This window comes from Myotis yumanensis, unplaced genomic scaffold (assembly GCF_028538775.1).
Source record: "Myotis yumanensis isolate MYYU_CA2020_CCGP unplaced genomic scaffold, mMyoYum1.0.hap1 SCAF_3, whole genome shotgun sequence".
Taxonomy (NCBI): domain Eukaryota; kingdom Metazoa; phylum Chordata; class Mammalia; order Chiroptera; family Vespertilionidae; genus Myotis; species Myotis yumanensis.
The window spans coordinates 214181604-214200394 of NW_027223754.1; the positions used below are offsets into that span (position 1 = coordinate 214181604).

The following is an 18791-nucleotide window of genomic DNA, read 5'->3' on the forward strand; positions in this document are numbered from 1 at the left end:
TGTGCGTTGGGAGCGCAGAGCTCTCCTCTCAGTGCCTGGGAGTCGGGGAGTGCAGCGCAGTCACAGTGTTTACAGGGCTGAGCCGGCAGCCTCCGGTCCAGCAGGCCTGCGGGCGGCTCTCATTAATGGGCACATTAACGGGGTGATTGACGGGGTGCCAGCTGGATGGGCGAGGCCTCGGTAACTGATGGCCTCGAGGGGAACGGCGCGTCCCGTCCCTGTCGCTCTCTGTCCCTCCGTGCAGCGTCCGCCGCGCCCGGGCCCATGTGGCCCTGTGGCCGCCGCACCCAGCGCCAGGAGGAGCTGCACAGTCTGTGGGTGGGGCTCCGGGCCCCTCTTTTCCCACCCGAGAGCAGGCAGCTGGGCCCCAGGACCCCGGGGGGAGCCCCGATACCTCCCTCCCTTGCTGATAATTGTGGTCGGCAGGCAGCGCTGGGAGAGGCCACCGTCTTGGGGGTGCGGGTTGGGAGGTCGGGCTGTGGGGCTTCGCCAGCCCCTGGGCCTGCACTTCAGGGCCCAGCATGGACCCCAAACCCCCCTTCAGGAAAGTTCCAGGAGGGTCTGCCTCAGTCGCCCTGTCCTGCCCCTGCCCCCCCAGATAAAGGAGCTGTGGGCTGCTCCTGAGGGTGGGGGTGAGCCCGCTGCCGGGCGAGGGGCCTGGCCTGGCGGTCCTCAGTGACCTCGGGGTCCTGCCCCCGTGGGCCAGGCCGGGGGCAGCGGGCAGCTCCAGGCTCCCAGGCAGGGGTGCGCTGGCCCGGGCACGCGGGTCCCGCTGCGCAGCCCACCCCGCACGTGTCCCCCCGAACGTGTCCCCCCACGTGGGCTGCACTGCTCACACGCACCTGCGTGTCCAGGAGGGAGGCCTTGGACAGGCGTCTGGGTGGGGCGGGAGCTGTAAGGCCCAGTGGGGACTCCTGCTCCTCTGGGGTCCCGGTGCCTGGGACCCCAACAACCCAGAGCTGGGCAGCCCGTGACTGTGGGGGTCTGCTCGCTGCCCCCCACGCCAGCTCCGCATCGGAAGGGCCTGGGAAACTCGGGGCGGGCGCAGGGGCCCCTCGAGGCCTGAGCTGCGGGGCCTGGGAGCCCTGCTGTGACTCACTTGGTTATCTCGCCCACACGCTGTCGCAGAGATAACCCCGGCGTCCGCACGTCCCTGGGGAATCGGACGGGGGGGGGGGGGGGGCGGGGGGGGGGGGGCCTGCTGCCGCTCTGACCGCCGGGTGGAGTAACCCCGGACAGAGATGTCAGGTCACAGCTCGGTCGCAGGGGCGCTCAGGTTTCGAGGCGGCCGCCCTCCAGGTGACCTTCGCGGGCTCCTCTGTGTCTGTGATCTGCACGTGGGCGGTCTGTGCGACCAGGGATAAGCTGGACGGCGGTCCCTTAGTGGGGAGCGTGGTGGCAGCTCAGGTCCAGGGGTGACACCCCCACTGTGGCCAGAGAGGCCGGATGTGGGTGAGGGTGGCCCGGGTCAGCTCTGGACGCAGCTCCTGCTAGAGTCAGGGCCCTGGCTCCCCACTGCGCCGGGGGCTCCCCACTGCGCCGGGGGCTCCCCCACTGCGCCCGGGGCTCCCCACTGCGCCGGGGGCTCCCCACTGCGCCCGGGGGCTCCCCACTGCGCCGGGGGGCTCCCCCACTGCGCCCGGGGCTCCCCACTGCGCCGGGGGCTCCCCACTGCGTCCGGGGCTCCCCACTGTGCCGGGGCTCCCCCACTGCGCCCGGGGCTCCCCACTGCGCCGGAGGTTCCCCACTGCGGCCCGGGGCTCCCCACTGCGCCCGGGGGGCTCCCCCACTGCGGCCGGGGGCTCCCCCACTGCGCCGGGGGCTCCCCACTGCGCCCGGGGGCTCCCCACTGCGCCCGGGGCTCCCCACTGCGCCCGGGGGCTCCCCACTGCGCCGGGGGCTCCCCCACTGCGCCCGGGGCTCCCCCACTGCGCCCGGACTCCCCACTGCGCCGGGGGCTCCCCACTGCGCCCGGGGCTCCCCCCACTGCGCCCGGACTCCCCACTGCGCCCGGGGCTCCCCACTGCGCCCGGGGGCTCCCCCACTGCGCCCGGGGGCTCCCCACTGCGCCCGGGGCTCCCCACTGCGCCCGGGGCTCCCCACTGCGCCCGGGGGGCTCCCCCACTGCGCCGGGGGCTCCCCACTGCGCCCGGGGGCTCCCCCACTGCGCCCGGGGGCTCCCCCACTGCGCCCGGGGGCTCCCCCACTGCGCCCGGGGCTCCCCACTGCGCCCGGGGGCTCCCCCACTGCGCCCGGGGGCTCCCCACTGCGCCCGGGGCTCCCCACTGCGCCCGGGGGCTCCCCACTGCGCCCGGGGGCTCCCCCACTGCGCCCGGGGGCTCCCCACTGCGCCCGGGGCTCCCCACTGCGCCCGGGGGCTCCCCCACTGCGCCGGGGGCTCCCCACTGCGCCCGGGGGGCTCCCCACTGCACCCGGACTCCCCACTGCGCCCGGGGCTCCCCACTGCGCCCGGACTCCCCACTGCGCCCGGACTCCCCACTGCGCCCGGGGCTCCCCACTGTGCCGGGGCTCCCCACTGCGCCCGGACTCCCCACTGCACCCGGGGCTCCCCACTGCGCCCGGACTCCCCACTGCGCCCGGACTCCCCACTGCGCCGGTGCGGGAGACAGAGGGACAACATCCAGCTAAAATGGTGAGACTGTGACACATCAGCACCACGGATAGCGCCAGGGCAGCCTGGTCCCCAGGCCTTGCCCAGGGTGCACCCCCATCGCCAGGGGCCAGGGTCACGCCCCACGGTGCCAGGTGCTCTCCGTGGTCCGGTTTGTCCCTGTGACCTGGGGTGTGACCCCCTTTCTCAGAGAGCTGTGCCCAGGAGCCGGCGTGAAAATGCCGCCTTGGACTCCACAGGCAGAGTGATCAGTGGGCGCTGACACGGGTTTCGTGAGCACTGGGGCACCCCCCTGCCCCCCAGGACCAAGCCCTGGGCGCCCTCAGCCCGGGCAGAGATGCGAGGAAGAGGCTTTGTTTCTGACACTGACGTCGGCACGAGGCCTCCGTGAGCTCTGACTGAAACCGCCGTCCGCGTGACCACGAGGCTGGTCCCCCCACGGCGCTGCGGGCCCAGGTCACTGCAGCAGGTCCCTGACCTCGCCACGTGGGCTGGGCCGGGCGCGGGCAGACGCCATGTGTGCCCCCGGCCCCCACGCTGCCCGTCGCCAAGCCCTGCCGCGCAGACGCACACACGTAGTCACAGCCCTGCCCACCGACAGCACAGCATGTGGTCACCGGTGAGGTCCGCCCGGCGTCCCTGCTGCCTTCAGCTTCTCCGGGCACAGGGCTCCCCGGGCCCTCCCCCCGGTCCTCGCAGGGCCCCCCCCCCCCTCCCCCCCGGTCCTCGCAGGCCTCCCCGGGCCCTCCCCCCTCTCCCCGGTCCTCAACCCCGGCCCTCCCACCGGTCCCTCACAGGGCTCCCCCCCCTCCCCCCGGTCCTCACAGGGTTCCCCCCCCCCAGGCCTCACAGGGCTCCCCAGGCCCTCCCCCCGGTCCTCACAGGGCTCCCCGGGCCCTCCCCCCCTCCCCCCCGGTCCTCGCAGGGCTCCACCCCCTCCCCCCGGTCCTCACAGGGCTCCCCGGGGCCCTCCCCCCCGGTCCTCACAGGGCTCCCCGGGCCCCTCCCCCCTCCCCCCGGTCCTCGCAGGGCTCCCCCCCTCACCCCGGTCCTCACAGGGCTCCCCGGCGCTGCCTCCTGTCTGCCCCCCCTCCAGGCCAGAGGCCCCCCCCTCGGGCCCACGCTGGGACCCAGGCTCCTCAGGAGGCTTCTGTCTGAGCTCCATGCGGGTCCCCCAGGGCCCCCCTCTCCTGTTGGGGACCCACCCCAGGCACTGCTTCTGGGTCAGCCCTCGGCCCCGCACGAGGCCGAGCCTCTCGGGGTCTGTTGTCACCAGCACACCAGGCGTCCGCGATCCATGGCGCCACCCAGTGCGGTCACACGGGGTGTCTGTGCCCCTGAGGGACACGGGGCTGCCTGGAGCCGCCCTCTGCCCTGAGTCCTTCCGGAGCCACCGGGCTGGACTGTGTCCCCCTGACGCCCCTCTGGGCGCAGGAGGCGGTGGTGCAGCTTGCGTGGAGGACGCTCTCACGGGGCCGAGGCCCTTGTCTGGGGACGGAGTGGGAGTCCGAGGGGCTGGGGTCCTGCGCGGCTGTGCTCCCGGGTCCAGCGCAGGCCCTAACGGCCTCTGGGAGGGAGGTGCGTGTCCGGGTGCGTGTCTGCGTGTCCCTGCGTCCCTCTGTGGGAGGGAGGTGCGTGTCCGGGTGCGTGTCTGCGTGTCCCTGCGTCCCTCTGTGGGAGGGAGGTGCGTGTCCGGGTGCGTGTCTGCGTGTCCCTGCGTCCCTCTGTGGGAGGGAGGTGCGTGTCCGGGTGCGTGTCTGCGTGTCCCTGCGTCCCTCTGTGTGACAGGAAGAGAGCGGAGGTGGCAGGAGAGAGGAGATGGAGAGAGAAGCCACGGTTCCAGCTCTAGAAGGTTCTTGGCTGCTGAGTGTCAAGATGGGAGGTGCAGGAGCCTGGGGGTGCAGGGAGGGGTGAGCCCAGGCACCTCCATCCCCCTGGGCCTGGGTCCCAGCTCCACTTGGAGCCCTGGCTGAGCCCCTGTGGCCCTGTGGCCACGGCTTTAACTTGCGGTGCCTCCAACGCCCTCTGCTTTGGGGGTGGCAGCAGCCCCCTTGGGCCCAAGCCCGGCCGCCCTGATGCCCTCGCAGCCTCAGGAGCTGCGGGGAGGGGTACGGGGGGCCCCGGGAGCATTGCCCAGAAGGTCTGGGCTCACAGGTTGAGTGCACGGCCCCAGTGCCATGCTGGCCTCCAGGAACGCAGCGGGCGGGAGGGCGGGGCGGGCGGGGGTCCCAGAAGCCGCTCAGACCCAGCCGTTCTCGGTGACGTTGAGCATCCACGGTGTGGGGTGACGGCCGTGGAGCGCCCGATCCCGGCCTCGGCCTGGTGCCCTGCTCTTCCCAGCCCCCGGGGCCTCGGGTTTCTCTGCGCATCTATTGCTGCCACCCTCCCGCCCGCGCCCTCCCCACGGCTTTGCTTCCAGGCGCCCGGGCCTGCCCCTGGGCCTCCAGGAGATGCGGTTGCAAGATGTCGTCCGGGGCTGGGGCCCGGGTCCGAGGTGGGCGTGGTGGAGCCTGGACAGAGGTGGTGGGTGTGGTGCGCCTGTCTGAGCTCCCAGGAGTCAGGGACAGCATCCCCCGCCCCCAGCCCAGCGGGAGGACGTCCCTGCCCAGGGAGGGAGGGCGTGGAGGCGGCCTGGGCCAGGCACGGGGGGGGGGGGGGGGGGGGGGGGGGGGGGGGGGGGGGCGGTGTCAGTCTGCACTTCACCAGGAATTGAGGGTGAAAATAAGGGCAGGGCCTGGAAGAGGGGCGCTCTGGACACAGACACCCTCTTGTGGTGCCCTGCGCCTCTTACGATGGGGTCCGGCCAGGAGGTGGCCGTGCCCAGGGCAGGTGTCCTCACAGTTGGGGCGCAGCCAGATCGCTTAGTTAGCGCCCGGGGCGGGGGTGGGGGGGTCACAGGGCCCGGTGTTTGCTTAGTTAATTAGCAGCCAGGGCTCAGCGTGAGCAGGTCCCCAGGAGAAGGCCCCTGCCGGCCACCGCCCACACCCGAGGTGCCAGTGGTCAGCGGGGGGGGGGGAGGGCAGGGAGGACCAGGAATAGCAGGGCTGCCCGTCACCCTACGGAGCCTGAAATAGCAGCAGGCAGGACGGCGCCCACACAGCCACCATCCGCAAACCAGGCACCAGCCCTCGGCCACCTCACCTTTCCCCTGCCCGCGGCGCCTAGCAGACCCCGAGCTCCCGACGGCCTGTGAGCCCCGATCGCCGTCCCGAGAGCGGCCGCCTCCGGCCCTCCCCCGGCCGCGTGTTCATCCGCTTGTTTATTTATGTCTCTCTGTGTATCTCTGCCTGTTCTTAGCACAGCGTGTAATTGTGCGTAATTAGCTGGTGTGAGTCAGGATCTGCAGCCCACGCCTCCAGGGCGGCGCTGGGTGTGGCTGCGGGACGGGGAGCTGTCGGGAGGAGGTGCCCACGCTGACCTGTGCTGCCCGCTCACACAGCTCCCCAAGCAGGCCAGGTGTGTGGGGGCCACTGCAGAAGCCCGTGCCTCCTGGGCTGCACCCAGATTCTCCCCACCCCCCCGCCACCGCCCACCTCATCCTGCCCTGGACCGGGCCCTGGGCGGGACTGGGGGTGATACAATGACAAAATGTGGGGGGCAGTCCTGTGCGGTGAGCCACCTGGAGGACGGAGGGCTACCTGGAGGAGGGGGCTTGAGCTGATGCGGTCGTGTGGATGAGGAAGGGGCTGAGGAGAGGCTGCGGCCAGCACCAGGGCTGCCTCCTCCACCTGCGCCCGCCTCTCCTCCTGCCGTCACCTCCGCCTCCTTGCCTGTGCTGAGCCACACTGGCAGCCCCACTTCCTGTGTCCCCATGTGACCAGTGGGCGGACCCCAGCTGGGGGGTGACCCCGGGGCGCAGTGCCTCTGCTTTGCTCCCACAGTGCTCCCGGCACACAGTAGGTGCTTCCTGTTGGCTGAGGGACTGGCAGAGCCAGGCAGTGAGGGCGGTCGTGCGTGTGAAGGCCAGGGCTGCGGGGCCGCCCCGGGATCACAGAGGGGGCTGGGCGCACATCGGGGGAGGGACGGGCCGCACCAGCCCAGCTGGGGGAGGAGCCCCAGGCCTCCGCTGGGCGGGCATCCGGCCGCAGGACCAGGGCGGGGTGGCGGCTTGTCTCCAGGGCCGGGCCACTCAGCCCCCGTCTGTGCTCTCTTGCAGGTCAGCTGGCCGCCGGCACCTGTGAGATTGTGACCCTGGACCGGGACAGCAGCCAGCCTCGGAGGACGATCGCCCGGCAGACGGCTCGCTGCGCCTGCAGGAAGGGGCAGATCGCGGGCACCACGAGAGCGCGGCCCGCCTGCGTGGACGGTAAGAGCCCACGGGCCCGAGAAGGCCACGGAGGCTGCATGGCGGGCGTCCACCTGACGCAGCCACGCCCCCAGATGCTCTCCGGGTCAGGCCTGAGGCTGACGGTGTCGCCTGGCACGACTGTCCCTGAGGGCGGCGTTGGCTGGTGCATGTGGGTGGGTGCGGCGGAGGGGCCGGGAGCCGGGTCCCAGCAGGCTCCCCGGATTGACTAGCCTGCCGGCCGGTGTGCCTCGGTGCTGCCGCGAGCAGGGGGAGCGGAGGCCGTGCCGTCTGCAGGAGGCGCTGCGGTGCCCGAGTGTCCTGCACACGGGCCCCTCCCCGTGGGGTCGGCAGGCGTGGGCACCCCCAGGGGCCCTGAGGATGGGCTGCCGAGCTGGTGCAGTGGCTGCAGGCCACCTCCTGCGCTGGCCGAGCTGCCTGGTGGGTGAGGTGAGGGCTTCCGGTGGCGCGGGCTGCGAGAGAATTCACAGCTAAGAGGAGACGGAGGGGAGGTTTATTCTCCCCTTCAGGAGAGCGAAGGGTCGGTGCGTGGCCAGTCCACACGGGCAGGTGGCTGCTGCGACGCCACAAGCACCGGAGGAGGGTTTGTTGCAGCTGAGCAGATACCGGGGTTTGTCTTGTGCGAACAGCAGGGAGGAGGGGGTGCAGGAATGTACCCTTGAGGGTAGCTCACCTGGTCCTGCGGTTGGAGCGGAGCGGCCGTGTGACCCAGAGGAGGTGACCGTCCTGGGGTGTCACCGCCAGGTGCTTCTCACAAAGTGTGGAAGGGCCTCCGCGGGAGAAGGCGCGGCCCTTCCCGTCCTCACAGCGAGAGGCGCAGGCTAATTACCCTCCTTGCTGCGTGAACGCTCACGCTGCCCTCGTGAGGCGGGGCCTCAGGGTGTCCGTGGAAACGGAGTCACAAATGGGCTTCCAAGGAGGACGGGAGGTGCCTGCAGCAGCTGTCAGGGCGTCGACGGGGGTCCGTCTGCTGTGGCGGAGGCCGTGCCGGGTGCGGGCGCCTCGGTTCCTGGGTGCTGCATGCGGGGCTGGGTGCACACCCAGTGGGAAAAGCACCAGCAGGTGTGTGTGTGGGGGGGGAGCCGCGTGTGGGGAGTGATGTGCTGTCACCGTGGGGAAGGCTAGCTCACGGCCCGGGTGGGGTGAGCCGGCCCCAGGAGGGGGTCAGCAGGGCCTTGAGGCCACGTTGGGAATGGAGGCCTATTGGCTCAGGGACTCTTGCCGATGTCACCGATGAGAGAGTCCCAGGACTGTCCAGGGACGTGCTGGGCCGTGAGCTGGCCTGAAGTCCGTGGCTGGGACTCTGACTCCTGGCCTCCAGCAGGAAGGGGAGGAGCTGGGCAGGCCCAGGGCTCTTGGCTGCAAGGAGCCGGCCCCGATGCTGCCACCCGTCCTGGCGCCCTGTGCTCTCCAGGCAGAGTGGCGGCTGCAGGTCCAGCCCAGTGGGGGCCGCGCCCACAGAGCCAGGACGGCCAGGAGGAGTCTGGGGGCCAGGGGGCTCTCGAGGACCCCCCAGGCCCCACCTTTGCTTCCCCATGCCCCCCCCCCCCCCCCCGCCCAGTGCTGCCAGCCTTGAAGGCTCTTCGGGGACGTGGGGGTCCCTCGGAGGCTGTGGACAGGGGCTGACCTTGCCGTGGCCGGGGGAGGGGGGCCGGGGGGTTGTTCTCAGGATCTGGGTCACGTCCCGGCCGCTGGTTCTGCTTTCCTTTTTGGAACCTGTTTCGGTGACGTTGTCACGGACACTGAGCGCATCTCAGGTGAACAGTGTGACGGTTGGGAATCCGTCTCCTGGCCGTGTGCTCACCTCCCGAGTCCGCCTCCCCCCGAAACGGTGCGGCCCGTGGGGCCGGTTTTTCTTTTAAGGAAAGGCCGTCTGTCCCTTATGAAAATCCTCCCGTCCGGCCGGCGTGGCTCCGGGGCTGAGCGTCGACCTATGAACCAGGAGGTCACAGTTTGATTCCCGGTCAGGGCACAGGCCCGGGTGTGGGCTCCATCCCCAGTGTGGGGCGTGCGGGAGGCAGCCGATCCGTGATTCTCTCTCATTGTTGATGTTTCTATCTCTCTCTCCCTCTCTCTTCCTCTCTGACATCAATAAAAATATTTTTAAAATAAGTAAAAAAATGAAAACCCTCCGGCCACTCCTATTGACCAGCACCCCATACAAGGTGTGGATTTCACAGCCCGCGGGCAGCTACCCCGCAGCCACCCTCTGGACTCCAGATCCATCCGGCCTCATTCGGGCCCAGGGCGGGGCCACCTCAGCGCCCAGTGAACTGAACTCTCGCCCATTCCGCCCGCATCTCCGGCTCCTGGCGTTGCATCGGCCTCACACGTGACCGCGAGTGTGCGTCTCTGAGCTGACTGGTTCTTCCTGGGCTGGGGGTGGCGGGGGGGAGCAAGCACAGGCCCCGAGCCGCTGCCTTCCCTTCCCGGCCTCATTAGCTCCCACAATCCGCGGGGAAGGTGGGGGTCACGGTGGATTACTAATTGAATCGGGTCTGCTCTTCGTCCGCAAACACGGCCTCACCCCTCTCTCCCCGGAGCCTGCCGGCGCTTCAGGCGCGGGCCCCAGAGCCCCAAATTACAGCCCGCCCGTTTCCCAGGGAGGCCACACAAATTAGTGAGCCTGCGGTTTCTGCTCCGTGGGCATTTTCTGGCTGCCACCTAATTTAATTTCTGCTCTCCCGTGTTCTTGCTCGGTGTGCATAATAAGTTCCCTCGCGTGCGGATCCCGTCTGCGACAGGGAGGACGTGGCCGCGTCGGGCTGGGCGGGACCTCGGGGCGCAGGGGTGCGTTGGGGGTTCGAGCTGGCCCCGCCGTGTTCAGGGGCGTGTGAGCGTGAAGACGGCCCAGCTGCCCCCGTGCCTGGCTTATCCGTGTGGCGATCGCTCGCTGCTCACTCGCTAACTCCCTTGTGCACGGATTCAGACGCGGTGCCCACACGTGGGTGCAGGAGTGGTGGGGGGCTGGCCCCTGAAGTAAGGAGAGCCCGGGGAGGCCGGCCTTGCCTCTCACCTGCGGGTGCCCCCGGGGCCTCTGAGCACAGTCCCTCCCCCGCTGGCTGGTCCTGGCTCAGCTGCCGGGAGAGGAGGCCACACACCTGGGCCATGGATGGACCGCCCCACTCCCAGGCCTGGGGGGCCGGTTCCTGGTCCTCAGGCTCCCCCAACCCAGCAGCGACAAGACCCCGAACCCCTCGGAGGGGAAAGGCCTGGGCAGGCAGCACGCGCCTCGAGTCTGCGGGAAAAGCGTTGGTGCACGTCAGCACTTAGAAGAGCGTGTGTGTGTGTGTGTGTGTGTGTGTGTGTTTAGACGTGTGTGTGTGTGTGTTCCAGATGCGTGTGTGTATGTTTAGACATCTGTGTGTGTTCCAGATGTGTGTGTGTTCCAGACGTGTGTGTGTGAGTGTGTGTGTTCCAGACGTGTGTGTGAGTGTGTGTGTGTGTGTGTTTAGACGTGTGTGTGTGTGTGTTCCAGATGCGTGTGTGTATGTTTAGACATCTGTGTGTGTTCCAGATGTGTGTGTGTTCCAGACGTGTGTGTGAGTGTGTGTGTTTAGACGTGTGTGTGTATGTTTAGATGTGTGTGTGTGTTCCAGATGTGTGTGTATGTGTGTTTAGATGTGTGTGTGTGTGTGTGTTCCAGATGCAGCTGTGTGGCCTCTGGCCGGTCCGCTGAGATCCGTGCGCTGTGGGCGGCGGCGGCAGGACTGTGAGGAGGCCCATCCCCGTGTGGCTTCCCAAACCCTGTGTCGCCTGCTCCCCGGGTCCGATAGACCCCCCCCCCCCCGGCGCTGCACCCGGCTCGCGGTCGCTTGCGAGAATTGTGGTTAAATGTTCAGAAACGCAACGCAGCGACCTGATTGTTAAATGCGGTCACTACGAAGAACGAGGTTGTCTAAACTTGCCCGCAAACAAAATAACGTGGAAACCAAGGCGCTGCCGTGAGGCACTGCGAGAGAAGAACAGCTGCAGCCAGGCCCGGGAGGAGGGAGAACATAATAAAGTTCAGCACGGAAACGCACGAAACGGGGCATCGGAAACCCAGGAAGCCAAACGCCGGTTCTTCGAAAGACGGGCAGAATGAGCAGACTTTCAGCCAGACTGACGGCGAGGGCGAGGGCGGGAGAGATCGAGTCACGGAACCGGGCGGAGAGGAGGCCCCTGTTTAGTCCTGCGCCCTGCTCTGCGGGAACACAGGCTAACGGGCTCACCGCCGCCGTGGGCCCGCAGGTGAGAAACTCCGGTGAGCTGGACGCGTCCCCAGAAACACACACACTGACTCCAGAAGAAACGGAAAGTCTGAATAGCACTGTGGCCGGTGGAGACGGTGCGTCAGTAACATAGTGACTTCGCAGCGAGAGAAGCCCAGCACCGATGGCTTCATCCGCGAAGCCGACCACATTTAAAGAGGCATTAGCCTGGCCGGTGTGGCTCAGTGGTTGAGCGTCGACCTAGGAACCAAGAGGTTGCTGGTTCGATTCCCGGTCGGGGCACGTGCCCGGGTTGTGGGCTCGATCCCCAGGGTGGGGGGTGCAGGAGGCAGCCAGCCGATCAGTGATTCTCTCATCTTTGATGTTTCCATCTCTCTCTCCCTTCTTCTCTGAAACCAGTAAAAACCTATATTATAAAAAGAAGCATTAACACCAATTCTTCTCAAATTCTTAAAAAAATAAATAAATTACGGGAGAGGAAACACGTCCTCGCTCACCCTGTGAGGCTAGTGTTGCCCCGATGCCCGAAGTATCAGGCAACGATCTCACAATAAAAGTACAAATCTCGTGACTGTAACGGACAATCCTCAACGCCACTCCAGCGGGTCCAATCGGGCTCCGAAAGGTTGGAGCGACACAGGAAAGCCAGCGGGTCCCATGTTGGACCCATCACGGCGCGTTCACGGCGTCCTCTCAGCAGCTGCAGGGTGAGCGATCCAGAGTCCAACACTCCTTCCTGGTAAAGACGCCCAGAAAACGGGGGGAGGGGGCGGACTTGGCCTGCGAGGGGCTCGCGCAGCCACGGACGGTGACGTCGCACCTGTCGTGTCCGTGGGGGAGGCCGTGGCTTCCGCGCCCGCCGAGGTGGGAACCAGGCAGCACCTCGGCCGGCGCCCCTGCCGGTCAGCGGGGTCCGGGGGGTGGGGGGTCGAGCGCCGGCAGGAAAGGTAAACAGGAGCCACCGGGTGGGAGAGGAGGAGCCGGCAGGCCCAGGGCCGGCCTGACCTTCACGGGCAGCGTCTGCAGGGACGCACACACGCACACACAGAACTAACACCGGCGCCCAGCAAGGCTGCCGGACACGGGATCGATACGCGGGATCGATGGCGTTCCCCTGCCGCCCGGCACCTGATCGTCAGGAAGCGACTCCGTTTACAATGGCCTCGAAGAGAATAACACACTCGAGACTGAAGCGAACAAAAGAGGCGTCGGATGCGAACCCGGAGCCACGCTGTGAAACGGGGCTGGGGCAGAGGGGGCGGAGGTGGAGAGCCCTTCCCCAGGGCCGCTCGGCTCATCTCCTCCCTCCAACCCCGACCCCCGTCCCTCCCCAGCCAGCCAGGGCCCCCCAGGACAGGACAGCCTCCTGCCTGTGTCTCCAGGGCACAGCCCGCTGCCAGGGCTGTGATAGGTGCCCGGGGCCATCTGTCCCTCAGTCCTGACACCTGGTGACTCCATGCGGAGCAGCCGGAGCCTGTGTCCCCGTGGGGAGGGGGCGGGGGGTGGGGCGCGGTGGGGGATGGGGGAGCAGGGCCACCGCGGCCCCTGATCGGGGCGATGTCCGCAGGCCCTCGACAATCATGTGGAGTGTCCAGTGCGCTGTGCTGAGGGTCGCCGCCTCCTCTTAGACATTTTAATCAGCTCTCGGGCTAATCAGCTGGTCGGGGAAGGAGTGTGTGGAAACCTCGGAGGAAGTTCTCCCCAGGGCGCGGGAGCTGATGCGCCCAGCATGAGGGGCCCGCGGCTGCGATTGGCCAGCCCCGCCTCGGCCTCGGTCCCCTGGGGGCCCTGGTCCAGCACAGGAGCCCTGCCCAGCGTCCCCGGGGTGACCTTGTGGAGGGAGAAGAGCCGGGCAGCCCAACCTGCCCTCCCGGCAGCTTCTGGGCCATGTCCCAGAGATGGACCCGGGCGCCGGACACGGGGCCCCCTCCCTGCCGCTCAGCCCCTCCTCCGGGGGTCGGCTCGGCTCCCGGTGACAAAGACAGACTCAGAGGCCCTGGGGGGGAGGCGTTGGTGCGGTGCGGGCCCTGGGCCTGGGCCCCGCACCTGGGAGCCAGCGGCGTCCACGCCCCCCGAGCAGGCTGCCCTTTGATGAGCACAAACCTCCTGCTCTTTGATGTGACTCGAGATTTCAAACTGCATTAAGTCGCGTGACAAACAGCGCAGCCGGGGAACCTGCAGGAAACAGTGTGATTTTGATCTTAGCAAAAGCTTTGATCACGGGGATGGGTGATGGGGCGCCTGCCGCCCCCGCCTGTCGGCTCTGGGACAGAGGATGCTCTGCCTGGTTTCAGGGTGCACGGGTTCCAGGGTGCACGGGCTCCGGGGTGCACTGGGCTTTGGGGTGCACTGGGCTTTGGGGTGCACTGGGCTTTGGGGTGCACTGGGCTTCAGGGTGCACTGGGCTCCGGGGTGCACTGGGCTTTGGGGTGCACTGGGCTTCGGGGTGCACTGGGCTTCAGGGTGCACTGGGCTCCGGGGTGCACTGGGCTTTGGGGTGCACTGGGCTTCAGGGTACACAGGGTGTGGCCTCCTTCCTGCCTCTTTGTGGCTCAGCAGGTGGGAGGACGGACTCCCACGCCAGGGACGGGTTCCCACCTGCTGGGAGCGTGGGGGTGCCTTCTAGAAAGATCCATCTACTGCTCTCTGGACAGTAGGTTCCGGGCAGCAAGAGTGAGCGTCGGGAGAGGTCAGGCAGCGAACGGAGCCGCTGTGACAGGATGAGGGTCTCTGCTCAGGTGCCAGGACCGTGGGAAGGACCTGAGCCGCCCTGACCCGGAGCCGGAGCCGCCGAGGCGGCGTTCCCTGCCAACGCTTGTTATTCTCAGACCTTCTGGCTCGGCCACCCTCCCGTGTACAGGCCTTGTTTCCTGCAGCCTGGGCTGCACTTCTCCGTGGGGTGATGTCGCCGGACGCGCTCTCACAGGCCCTGGCCGGCAGGAGGGCGCCCGGCCGCGCCTGCCCAGCCCCCGCCCGTGTTCCCTGGGCTGCTTGTCTTTCTAAATGGCTCGCAGGGTCTTCCGATGGCGCCTCCGACCCGTGCTGGTCCCTCTGTGCTGCTGTGTCCCCGCCCAGCCTGGCCTTTCCATGGGCCGGTGGGCTGACCTGATGGGCGGAATCCGCCGTTGGGGCCGCGTGAACGCATCCATCTCTCCTTTTACGTTTTGTGGTTTGCGTTCTGTTCAGGAAACAGGGTTTCGCCCGGGTCGTGGGGACGCCCTCCGTGCGCAGGCCCGGCCTCGTCAGGGCCGCCACCCGCTCTGGCCGCTGTGTCCGGGTCCGAGGTGGGCCGGGCGGTCTCTCCTCCCCACGCGGTGCCTGGCAGGCCCAGCTTCGTTTACTGTAAGGTCCTGGCCTATTCACCCACCGCGACTTGGTGTAAAGTTCTAGAAGGCCGTTCGAGGCAGGGTGGGAACGCTGGCCTCCTCCCGGGTCCTGCCACACCTCATGGCTCATCGTCTCCGCCGCCAAGGCAGCGGGAAGCCGGCCGGGCCGCGCACGGGTGACTGTGCGGCTGGACCCTCCCCGACGCCGAGAACAGCAGGGTCTCTCTTCCTGCTTCCTGTCCACCTTCACCAGCATCTCAGGCTGCGACTCCCTGAGGAAGCGACGGAGGCCCCACCCCGGGCCCAGCCCAGGCCTGGCTCCCGGGCCCCTGGCCTGGCGGCCTTCCCGGTGGACAGTGAAATGGCCTGGGATAGGGCACCCCCACTCTGTGGCGGCTGGAACGTCGGCCCTGGGCCCACCCTTCCCTCCAGCCTCTGCACAGAGGTGAGCCAAGCACCCAGAGCCGGGGACCTGAGCTGCCTTTCCGTTCAGTGAGTCGGGCCTGGGACACAGACCTCAGGTCTTCAGCCGCGTCCTCCACGTCCTCCACTGGACCGGGACCAGCGAGGCCTTCGGGGCCACTTTCTGGTATCACCAGAAGCAGCTCCTTAACTTCCCGGAGCCTCGGTTTTCTTATCTGTAAAGTGGGCGCAGCACCTGGCCAGCCGCCTCACCCGTGTGAATCACAGAAACACGGACGCAGCGGTGAGGAGCGGGAGGCGAGGGCTCTGCCCGGGTTAAGCGTTTAAATCCTCTGGGAGCGGCCGCTCTGGGCCCTGAGGGGCTGGAGGGGCAGGTGCCCGCTGCCCGTCTCCCGGAGCCGGCTGCTGAGCGCTGTGGACTCTCCGGGTCGGCGTCCTTCGTGGTGGTTTTTAAGTTAAACAGTCGCAGTCCTTGTTACAGTCCTCGATGGAGGGCGTTTTTCCCCTGAAGAGGCCGTTGGGATTGGAGCCTCTGTGATGGGGGGTCCGGCTGGAGGAAGCCCCCGAGGCCCCGCCTGGTGGGCCCTCAGCCGATGCGCCCGTGTTCGCTCCGGTCACTGTTTAGTGGCCGAGCCCGTGGCTGGCTGGCAGCTTGGACCCAGGGGAGCGCTGGCCGAGGTCAGCGCCACGCCCCCACTTGACCCCTTGGACAAGGTCCCAGGGCCCAAGGAGGGAGGGGCCGTTGGAGGGCAGCTGGGGCGGCGAACCCACAGTCAGGCGCCCGGCAGCAGAGTCCATGTCGGAGCTGCTGTAAGGACCTGCACCTCTGCCGCCGTCGGAGGCGGAGGCTCGGGTCCAGGCATTTGCCGGGCTGAGCAGCGCCTCCCGCGGGCGGAGGGCTCCGGGCGGCACGGAGCCGTGATGAGCAGTGTCTCCGCAGCGGCTTTACGGGCCCCTGGTGGCTGTAACCCGAGTGATAGACGGCGGGACACCGCTTCCCAGGCTGGGACCGCGGCGCTGACGTCTCTGTGTGAATGAACATCCTCATCCTCTTACGTCAACCCTCATTGCTCGTTCCCCGTGAATTAGGGCCCGAGACGCCGCCCGCGCCCGCGGTGTTTATCAGGAAACTCGGGAGCATCATTGTGCTCCGCCCGGTCCCTCCGGGGGCTGGGTCGGCCCTTCAGATGCACTTCCTGAATCGCCTCTGAGGTTCCCGGGCACAGAGCTGGGCGGACGGGCCCTCCGTGGTGGCAGGAGGAGCAGAGAAAACCCCCAACATCACAGAGGGGCCCTGGGCTGAGTCCAGAGGGCCCTCCAACCTGCACGGCGGGGCGCCCGCTCTCTCTGCCAGGGACCCCGACAACAGCTGCATTCTCAGGTCCCCCCGCCCCCAACCTGGCGTGTGTCTGACCTCCGGGTGCTCCATTGCGAAGCACAGGGATGGGCAGCTGGGTGGGGTCCCCTGTCGCCCGGGGTGGCCTCCACTCTCGAGGGGGGTCAGTGTTTATCCTGCCTTCTCCGTTGGCACGCAGCCGGACGGAACCAGGAGCAGTGAGGCCTCTGGGCCGCATTCTGGTGCCGCCAGAAGCAACCCCTTAACTTCCCCGAGCCTCCGTTTTCTCATCTGTAAAGTGGGCGCAGCACCCGCTTCGAGGACCAGAGACGATGTCAGTAAGTGGCAGGTGTTACCACGTGGTATTCACCCGTCCCAGCGAACGTGGGCACCTCCACCGTGGACGTCCCTCTGCTGGGCCGGGTCCGCGGACATCCCCACCTTTCCTTTGTTTCCGCCCTGGGCCTTGGGCCTTCCCCGAGGACACGGGGGAGGGGGCTGGTGGGAAACTGCCCTGCTTTCCCTGTTGGCAGGAGACACGACTCGCCCTTTCACACGTGCCTTTAAAACCAGCGTTAGCTACGAAGTGCGTGCGGCTGGGCTTCGGGACGGCAGAGGGAACCAAGTGTGACGGAGAGAACGGAAACCTGTTTTCTCTCCCAAAGAAAAGTGCTGTTCGCTTTCTTGAAAGTATTTTCCCCGGAAAGATCAGAAAACAATAAACAGGACACCGGGAGGCTGCAGACGTTCTGGGAGTGGCCGCGCGTTCCCGTGGAGCAGCCCTGGGGTCCGCGAGGTCTGAGAGGTGGGGACCGCTGCCTGGAGGCGGGTGCCGTCGGCTCTCGGCTGGGTGTAGAGCCACAGCTCCGGCCCCTTCTCCAGCCGTGAAGGCAGGGCTTCCCGCGGAGCATCACAGCCCCCGGCCAGCCCCTGGGCCATGACCTCCGAGGGTCCCGCCTCCCATCCCCCCAGGAGCCCTCCCCAACTTGCCTTTGAACGTGGGGTTCAGAGCCATGAGGGGCTGCATCCAGCGGTGTGGGTGCTCCCTGGGCGATGGGGACAGAACGCTCAGTACCTTGCTGGCTCTCGAACTTCCCGCGTGCGCTCCCCCTGGTTCCTTCCCCGGGCGCCGGTGCCGTGCCCTGAGCGCCTGTTAGACGAGTTTTCTCGGCGGGGGATGGAGCCTCGATGCCCAGGCTCGCGGGGGTGTGGGACTGTCTCAAAGGCCGGGAGCTGGTGGCACGGGCGCTCCGGGCCGAGCTTGGGGCAGAGCCAGCCCCCAAGGCCGATGGCGCCCTGTCCAGAGGTGTCGTCGCTTGGGTCTCGGACGGGGTCTCAGCGAGTCCCTCTCCCCGCGTGTCCTTCTCCGCAGCCTCCTCTGAACTTCCGACGGCTCCGGCTTCCGCCCCTGGAAGCCTTTGGCGCTGTTCTTACATCAGCCGCGTCCCTGCGACCCAGAGCGTCTTTGAAGTGCGCTGACCGGTGTCTGCCGCTTCCTCTGCCGCCTGCTTCCCTTTGCGCCTCTCGGCAGGGCCCCCCTCCCCCTCCCTCCCTCCCCCTCACCACCCCCCTCCCCGCCGTTTCTGCCTCTTTCCAAACCGGAGAACTGGGTTAGGGAGCAGGTGGGTAGCTGGGTGCCCAGGCGCGGGCAGCAGGCTATGTCCAAGGTCGGAGGCCCCGCGCCCGGCTCTGTGGCAGGACGGCAGCCGGGGAGCCCTCCTGGCCAGGTGGCAGGTGGGGAAGCGGGCCCATCATGCCCCTGAGGAAGGCACTGCCGTCCATCCGTCCGTCCGTCCGTCCGCTCCAGCGTCCTGGTCTGTGTGCAGGGCCGAGTGAGGACTGAGTTCAGGCTCCAGTGATGACCCTTGGAGCCTGAGTCCCGCGGGTGTGCCCCAGCCCCGCATGCCTGCCGGCCAGCCCTGGGCAGTTTGTTTATTTATTGTCATTTTTAATAAATTAATTTATTTTTATTTTTTTTTGTTAATCCTCACCGGAGGATATTTTCCCACTGATTTTTAGGGAGAGTGGAAGAGAGAGGGAGAGACAGAGAGAGAAATTCGATGTGAGAGAAACACATCGATTGGTTGCCTCCTGCACGTGCCCCGACCAGGGCCTGGGCTGGGAGCAGCCAGCAGCCAAGGTACGTGCCCTGGGCTGGAATCGAACCCGGGACCCTTCGGTCTGCAGGCCGACGCTCTGTTCTCTGAGGAACATGTCCTCCGGAACGAGGCCCAGAAATCAGGATTTTAAAAAGATTCCCAGGTGATTCTAATGTGCAGCCAAGGTTGAGAACCCTGGTTTACACTCGTGTTTCTGGCGTGACCGGGAGCTACTTGTAGCAGGTGCTCTGCAGGGCGCGGTGGGCGTGGCAGGGCTGGCCCTGCCCCCTGCGGGCGGCCTTTGTGTCCAGAGCCTCTGGGGCGGCTTGGGACCCGCTCAGCGCACTGTGGGGCCCCGGCCTTCTCTGCTGCCGCGTCCCCGGCTGCTGTACCCAGGACAGCAGTGCAGTGGCACCAGGGCGTGCGTGGCATCCGTCCCCCCCCCCACCCGGGGA

The 18791-nt window shown here is 67.8% G+C and overlaps 1 protein-coding gene across 1 annotated transcript in view; it reads left to right on the top strand.

The window, feature by feature from the left end:
• TAFA5 (TAFA chemokine like family member 5) overlaps positions 1-18791 on the top strand; it is an 89293-nt gene that overhangs the window by 55499 nt on the left and 15003 nt on the right. Inside the window, exon 2 of the mRNA XM_070408034.1 lies at positions 6789-6938. Within this exon, the coding sequence (XP_070264135.1) occupies positions 6789-6938 (150 nt within the window). The remainder of the gene's footprint in view (positions 1-6788; positions 6939-18791) is intronic.